Raw genomic sequence first — 8,012 nt, forward strand, 5'->3', positions numbered from 1 at the left:
TTTTATAGGGAAGGGGAGTGGTCACAAAACAGCTGCACCTGAGATTAAGACTACAAAAGCCAGCCAGGTAGGAAAGAGTCCTTTACATCTGCAGCACTAAAGCATATTCACTCAAATACAAGTTATAAACCTGTGAACAGTAAAGCGTTGTGACCTTCTGTTCTCCCCAGAGCAGGGCACACTCATGACAGTTCATATGCAGTCATATACCATCACTGTATAGTAATGATGGAGTACGAGCCCTTTATGGGCAAGTAGTCCCTGACTGAGGGCCTAGGTTGGAGGAGAAGGAATGGAGCGGTGTCCGGCAGCTGTTTTGTACCAAGGGGCACATGATTAAAGTTTGTTTAAAAAAAAAAAAAAAAAAAAAAAAAAAAAAGAGGAGGGATTGTGGAATGTGGCAGGGGGCGCCCTGGTGTTAATGGGCTGGTTAGGGCTTGGGCTCCTCCCCCTCCCTTGCATGGTGCTCACCCTATAGTTGGTGGGTTTATGGTTTAGCCCTTGGGCTTATAGGTTCCCCCACCCCCGTTTTCTTCCTCTTCCGGCATCGGCTGACGAGAGCTCAGCGCGTGTCGTTACCTCTCTCCAGTGATGGCTGACAGGGAGCTTTTGGCGGTGCTGGCTGCACGCCTCCAGTCCGGCGACCCGCGCTTCAGGGAGCACCTCTTGAATATCATAGGTGGTGAGGTGAGCGGCGCGCCTGCTTCTAATATACAGCAGACTTTGGTAGAGAGGGGCAGGCGTTCGGCAAGGAGGACACGTCCCCCTCAGCGTTTGAGTCCCAGTTTCCCTGACAGGCGGCGAGGTAATGGGGGAAGTGTGAGACAGCCTCGGGCTTCCTCTGCTTCTTGCGTCTTGGCCACGCCCCCCGGAATCCCGCCCCCTGTGCAGTCTATCCCATACACGTGTGCTGCTGCAGCCCTGGCTTGTAACACTGACAGTATCATTAGCTCACGGGCCACACATAGCACGGAGGAGGCACAAACAGCTGCAGTGCTGGCATTGGGCTCAGTCACTGTTCAGCACATTACTATGGGAAATTCAGCACAGGCAACCTCTTCTGCAAAGGAAACATTAACCCTTCCTCCCACACAGGAGCAAGAAACTGTACAGCAGGGGTCCGCAGTGATAACTACTCCACCCCCCCCATCGGCCGAGTTTTACAGCAGAGCAGCCCCAGGCACGGGGTCTCCGGTTCAAGGTGCAGGGGAGCGGAGGTACCGCAGGAGGGATCGCTCCAGGTCTCGCTCTCGCGCCACGGCTCGGGACAGGACACCGGCGTCAAACTGCAGGCGCTGCAGCAGTCACAGATCTAGATCATCAAGAGGAAGCAGCAGGTCCCGTCGCTCACGTTCGTCGAGGTGGAGGTCGCCTTCAAGCAGCTCCGCTAGCTCCGCAGGGTCGGTGCGGAAAGGAAGACACAGGTCGTCGATGTCGGCCAGTGGGCCGTTCCGCGAGGCATCACAAGCCAGCGCGGTGCCGCTTTCCCTGCATGGGCCCACGCCGGTTCCAGCGTCTAGAGATGGTGAGTTTAACTATGCTGGGGCTTGGGGTACGGGGGATAGTGAGGATAGTTTAGCATCAGCGGTGAAAGCGCTGTTAGCAAGGTTAGCCCCCAGTGACCCCCCTCCTCCTGCCCCTTTGGTTTCACAGTCAGAGAGTTTAACCCGGGCTTCAGTTCATAAAGAAGCTTTTTTCTGTGGAATAAGTCCTTTAGGTTCACATTTGGAGGATGACACTAAAGCTAAAATATGGACGAACCAATATATAGATATTTGGTCTCTGGTGTCTGTTGATCAACACACGATTGACAGAGAGCGGAGACCAAACACGGACAGGTGGATTGACAGAAAACCAAAAGTAGCCAGAACAATGGGTAATTGGTTGCAGGCATTCTCGGTGCTGGGTCACGTAATGGGTCAAAAACACCCAGAGCGCTGTTCCGAGCTTTTTGCGTATATGGATTTGATTTATAACGCTTACAAATCTCACGGCGGTACAGCCTGGCACCGCTATGACGAGGAATTTCGCAGACGCCTCGCCTTGCAGCCTGAGATAGGTTGGGGAGTAAAAGCAACAGATGTGTGGCTGCGTTTAATGATGTCACAGAGGCCTTTTCAGCCGGCGGCCGCCCCCCCCCAGCATCCCACGGTCAAGGGGGAGCGGCCGTGCGTAGACCGGGGGCATGCTGGCTGTTTAACGAGGGCCACTGCCGTTTCTTTGGCCTGTGTAAATACAGGCACGAGTGTTCCTCTTGTGGCGGGCAGCATGCCGCGACAAAGTGTACAAAACCTGGCAGACAAGTCCGCCCGGCAGGTGCAGTTGAAGGAAAAGACCCCGGTGAAAGTGGAAGAGATGGGGCCATGGTTAGACCAATACCCCAATAAGTCCGCAGCGGCATGCCTACGAGTAGGATTTACTTACGGTTTCTTTATTCCGTTCGTATTCTCTAGCTGTCCGATGTTTTCAAGGAACCTGAAGTCTGCCGTTCAATACCCCCAGGTGGTAGCAGATAAGATTGCAAAAGAAGTCGCTTTGGGTAGGTTAATGGGACCGTTCAGTTCCCCTCCTTTTTCAAACTTGAGAGTGTCACCCATAGGTGTGGTACCTAAAAAGGAGCCGAACACGTACCGCCTTATCCACCACTTGTCATTCCCGAGGGGTTCTTCGGTGAATGATGGGATAGCTAAGGATGAAGTCTCGGTATCATATGTATCGTTTGATAGAGCAGTTGCCCTCCTTAGGGAAGCGGGGGAAGGTGCTTACATGGCAAAATCTGACGTTGAATCAGCGTTCCGGCTTCTCCCGGTCCACCCTGACTGTTATCACCTACTGGGCTGTCATTTTGGTGATGCATTCTATTACGATACATGTTTGCCGATGGGTTGCTCCATTTCTTGTTTTTATTTCGAGTTGTTTAGCACTTTTCTGGAGTGGGCTGCTCGCTATGAAGCGGGATCTAGAGCAATCATTCACTACCTGGACGATTTTCTTTTTGTTGCACAGGACAGTTCCAGGTGCAGTTATCTTTTGAATTCTTTTTGCTCCCTAATGCAACGCTTGGGAGTTCCCTTGTCATCAGAAAAGACCGTGGGTCCAGCTCGGTGCCTAACCTTTCTGGGCATCGAGCTGGACTCTGTTCAAATGGTTTTTCGCCTTCCACCCGATAAGATCAGTAAATTGCTGGGTTTGGTCAAGGGTTTTTTGGCGGTTTCCAAGGTCACCTTGAAACAAATGCAGTCACTGTTAGGCATGTTGGTGTTTGCGTGTCGTGTCATGCCTATGGGCAGAGTGTTTTCTCGGCCCATAGAACTGTGGGGCTTTGAGCTGAGCAACAAGAGGGTATGTTTTTGGTCTGATAATATGCCAGTCGTCCAAATGCTGAACAGTTTGTCATCCAGCTCCTTGCCGGTTTTGTCTTTGTTACGTCATTTGGTTCTTCGCTGCCTTCAACACAACGTGTTTTTTCGTTCTAGGCATATACCAGGTGTTCAAAACCAATGCGCTGATGCTCTTTCTCGTTTCAAATGGCAGGAGTTCCACAGTTTGATGCCGGAAGCATGCAGTGTGGGCAAACCCTGCCCCCAGTTGGTGTGGGACTTGGTAACGAAGGAATGATGTCCCTGGTCAGAGCGTCAGTTGCAGAATCCACCTGGAACTCGTATGGTAAGGCGTGGAGGGAGTGGTGTGTCATGGCGGGGGAGAACCCCGAGGTCCTCCCCCCGGCTCGGCTCCGCGAGCTTGTGGTGGGTTTTTTGCTTCATCTCCGGGAAAAAGGTGTTCCATACTCGTCGGCGGTTAAAAAGGTGTCGGGTATTAGCTTTCACCTACGGCTGAGGGGAATGACGGATGTAACAAAGATCTTTCTCGTGCAGCAGGCACTAAAGGGTTGGAGGAAGCAGCATGTGCGGCGTGAGAATCGACGGCCGGTGTCGTATGAGCTGATGGGTCAATTGATCGGAGCTTTGGGATCTGTGTGCACGGACCCTTTTGAAGTGTCGCTTTTTAGTGCGGCTTTTTGTTTAGCCTTTTTTGGCGCGCTGCGGATAGGGGAGTTGGTATCAGTCTCAAAATTGCGTCCTGGTGGCCTTTTGCACAATGACGTAGTTTTAAGCAATGGCACGGTTCAGATGAGAATTCGGCGTTCGAAGACAGACCAAGGAGGCCTGGGTTCTTGGGTAGTTTTGCAACCAGTACGGGGGCATACGTGCCCACTGAGAATAATCACGGAATATTTAGCATGTCGAACTGAGGGTCAGGTCTTTTTATCCCATATTGATGGGTCCCCTTTAACGCGTTTTCAATTCATTTCGGTTTTGCGGAAATGTTTAGCGGTTGTTGGGGTTCCACCAGGAGATTTCGGGACTCATTCATTCAGAATTGGAGCAGCGACAGAAGCGTCCAGAGCAGGGTTGTCGATAGGTAAAGTTAAGCAGATTGGCAGGTGGAAATCGGACTGTGTAAATAGTTATGTTCGTCCGGAACTTTTGATCTAATGTTTTTTCTTCTACAGGTCACCGTCGCCCGAACGTGTGGCTGATTGGCCATTCATACATATTTTGGGCCTCACAAAGAGCGGCGTGCAGACCCGGTGGAAAAGAGCTCGGGCTACGGGACATCGATGTGTATTGGAGAGGGATCCGTGGGCTGGTATGGAACCAGGTGTTGCTAGAGGCAATGGAAATCAGCAGGATTGCACGGCCACCGACCATTTTAGTAATTCATGCTGGCGGTAATGACCTCTGTTTTCTCAAGTTGGCTGAATTAATGACCTTAATGCGGGCGGATCTTGAGAGAATCATCAGTTTTTTCAGCGAGGTCATTTTAGTTTGGTCGGAGTTGATTCCCAGGGTCGTATGGCAGGGTGCAAGGGATGCGGAGGCAATAGAGCGGTCTCGCCGCACGATTAATTGTCGTCTATCACGTTTTGTGCGGTCCAAGTCTGGGGTGGTGATCTGTCATAGGCAACTGGAAGGGGATAATCGGCGGTTAATGGGAACGGATGGTGTCCACCTAAATGAGATAGGTTTGGACATATTTTTGTCAGGCCTTCAGGACGGGGTCGAGCAGGCGCTGTTGTTGTTATGTGGCGGTCGGGGCTTGGTGTAGGGGTACACAAGCCCCTTCATGGCGGTATTTTCAACAGTTAAGGGACCGAGGACGCACATGCCCTCCAGGAGCTGGAGGGGCAACCGTTTCGGTTCAAAGAGAGATGTCACTCACGTTTTGAGTGGAAGTTGGTTAAAACAAGTTTAAGGTTAAAATAAAGCTGTGGCCGACCCCGTCCACTAAAGGTTATGAAGTTGTAGTTGTTATTTCTGCGCCGGGACACATGGGTACGGGTTGTGAGCTTGTTCATGTCATCAGTCTGATGGAGTACGAGCCCTTTATGGGCAAGTAGTCCCTGACTGAGGGCCTAGGTTGGAGGAGAAGGAATGGAGCGGTGTCCGGCAGCTGTTTTGTACCAAGGGGCACATGATTAAAGTTTGTTTAAAAAAAAAAAAAAAAAAAAAAGAGGAGGGATTGTGGAATGTGGCAGGGGGCGCCCTGGTGTTAATGGGCTGGTTAGGGCTTGGGCTCCTCCCCCTCCCTTGCATGGTGCTCACCCTATAGTTGGTGGGTTTATGGTTTAGCCCTTGGGCTTATAGGTTCCCCCACCCCCGTTTTCTTCCTCTTCCGGCATCGGCTGACGAGAGCTCCCCACCCACCCTCCCTGTTTGTGGTTTCAATTTGCTAACGATTATGATACAAGTCACAGCAGGCGGTATTTTCAACAGTTAAGGGACCGAGGACGCACATGCCCTCCAGGAGCTGGAGGGGCAACCGTTTCGGTTCAAAGAGAGATGTCACTCACGTTTTGAGTGGAAGTTGGTTAAAACAAGTTTAAGGTTAAAATAAAGCTGTGGCCGACCCCGTCCACTAAAGGTTATGAAGTTGTAGTTGTTATTTCTGCGCCGGGACACATGGGTACGGGTTGTGAGCTTGTTCATGTCATCAGTCTAGCTTGTATATGTAAGTGCAGGCAACAGATGCCATTGGCAATACTGCAGCTGAACTAAGCCATATGAAATGAATGCAAAGGATCACTATGCCATAGAAAAGCTGAAAACCTGCACGCATCGCTTGTATGAGCACATGTTCACACCAGTTTTTGTGCGAGCTTTTTTTCACTATTATAGTGTTGGGTTTTTGTTTTCTTTTATTCAGAACCGAGCATTACCTGTAGTGCTGCTCTCTGCACACAAGGTGGCGCTATGTCCTCACAATACATATGCCTTCTGGTTGCCCTCAGTCCAGCATCTTTGTGCCTCTTTCCCATGTGTTTGTCCATATGCCTTACATTATACACTCGTATAACTAAAAACAGTACAGATTGCTGCTATTTTCTATAAACATATACTCGGCGTACTTTTGTGTGACAGGGTTAGAACTGGATATTGTGGATTTCCACTGGTTGTGTGAGCGAGACAGGACTATCTGGATTTCATGACTCTACACAAGAAATATTTCATGCACTGACAGCAAGCAGAGATCTTGAAAATGGTCAGTGATAGACACATGCAGCATATCGGCCAGCTTGTAGCTCCGATAATCCCGCTGCTGTAATTCATTGTATCGCACTGCAGTTGCCGGTGTTATTTCCCAGACATGGGAGCGATTTATTAAAAGTCGAGAAGTATTTATAGCTTATTCCCAGCCGCCCTGCATGGCACTCGGAGCACCGGAGATGCCAGGATTGGAACGGGCTTCACCATTTGTATTCACTTAGTTTGGGAAATAAAAACTGGATACCACATACAAAATAATAGACGTTCCCCTGGCAGGAATCTCCAGCTCCCCATGAGGAGACTGAGTCAGAGGAACACCCCTGACGTTTACTGGGAACTCAATGTACAAATAACTGCAGAGATTTCTATTCACTGTGACGTGGGCAGGAGGCAAATTGTCACAAAGGCAAATACATGGTCTAAATAATTCATGTGCTGTCAGTTATTGCATAGATGAATATAAGAAACCATCCACAACACATGACGTCATCATCCACAGACTGATCTGTGTCCTCCAGGCTTCCACCTCGTCACATCACCTTCCAATTACAGAACAACTAGCTACTGAAGCTTCATAGCCCTCCTCTTGTTATATAACCACTCATTTACCAACCTACCTGGCACTACACTGTGACCTCACTGCACTCACCCCATGACATCACCATCCAATCATACTGTGTGCCCTCACTGCACTCACCCCATGACATCACCATCCAATCATACTGTGTGCCCTCACTGCACTCGCCCCATGACATCACCATCCAATCATTTTGTGTGACCTGACTGCACTTGCCCTGTGACATCACCATCCAATCAAATTACATGACCTCACTGCACTCGCCCCATGACATCACCATCCAATCATTTTGTGTGACCTGACTGCACTTGCCCTGTGACATCACCATCCAATCAAATTACATGACCTCACTGCACTCGCCCTGTGACATCACCATCCAATCATACTGTGTGCCCTCACTGCACTCGCCCCATGACATCACCATCCAATAATTTTGTGTGACCTGACTGCACTCTCCCTGTGACATCACCATCCAATCAAATTACGTGACCTCACTGCACTCGCCCTGTGACATCACCATCCAATCATACTGCGTGCTCTCACTGCATTCACCCCATGATATCACCATCCAATCATACTGTGTGCCCTCACTGCACTCACCCCATGACATCACCATCCAATCATACTGCGTGACCTCACTGCATTCACCCCATGATATCACCATCCAATCATACTGTGAGACCTCACTGCACTCACCCCATGACATCATGATCCAATCATACTGTGTAGCCTCACTGCATTAGCCCTGTGATATCCACATTCAATCAAACTACGTGACCTTACTGCACTCGCTCTGTGACATTACCATCCAATCATACTGTGTGACCTCACTGCTCTCACCCCATGACATCACCATCCAATCATACTATGTAACCTCACTGCACTCG

At 50.0% G+C, this 8,012-nt stretch overlaps 1 protein-coding gene across 4 annotated transcripts; it reads left to right on the forward strand.

Moving 5' to 3' along the window:
* Positions 1-242: 242 nt before the first annotated feature.
* On the forward strand, positions 243-5,954 carry LOC142310334 (uncharacterized). Of its 4 annotated transcripts, XM_075347852.1 has the most exons (4): positions 243-687; positions 1,096-1,525; positions 3,535-3,666; positions 4,514-5,954. In XM_075347852.1, exons 1-4 carry the CDS (start codon positions 592-594, stop codon positions 5,107-5,109), a joined length of 1,254 nt encoding a protein of 417 aa, XP_075203967.1. In that variant the 5' UTR covers positions 243-591; the 3' UTR covers positions 5,110-5,954. The 4 variants fall into 4 exon arrangements, with proteins under 4 accessions (XP_075203967.1, XP_075203964.1, XP_075203965.1 ...); XM_075347849.1 differs by having other exon boundaries at positions 1,096-3,666; XM_075347850.1 differs by having other exon boundaries at positions 3,535-5,954.
* Positions 5,955-8,012: the final 2,058 nt, after the last annotated feature.

Source organism: Anomaloglossus baeobatrachus, chromosome 5, assembly GCF_048569485.1.
Source record: "Anomaloglossus baeobatrachus isolate aAnoBae1 chromosome 5, aAnoBae1.hap1, whole genome shotgun sequence".
Classification (NCBI taxonomy): Eukaryota; Metazoa; Chordata; class Amphibia; order Anura; family Aromobatidae; genus Anomaloglossus; species Anomaloglossus baeobatrachus.

What these genes read in the sequence shown, in the direction of transcription:
- LOC142310334 (XM_075347848.1), top strand. Translation starts at nt 592, where the DNA reads ATGGCTGACAGGGAGCTTTTGGCGGTGCTGGCTGCACGCCTCCAGTCC. An exon ending in TGAATATCATAGGTGGTGAG is followed by an intron (nt 688 to 1,095) that starts GTGAGCGGCGCG and finishes CCTCCCACACAG; the next exon opens with GAGCAAGAAACTGTACAGCA.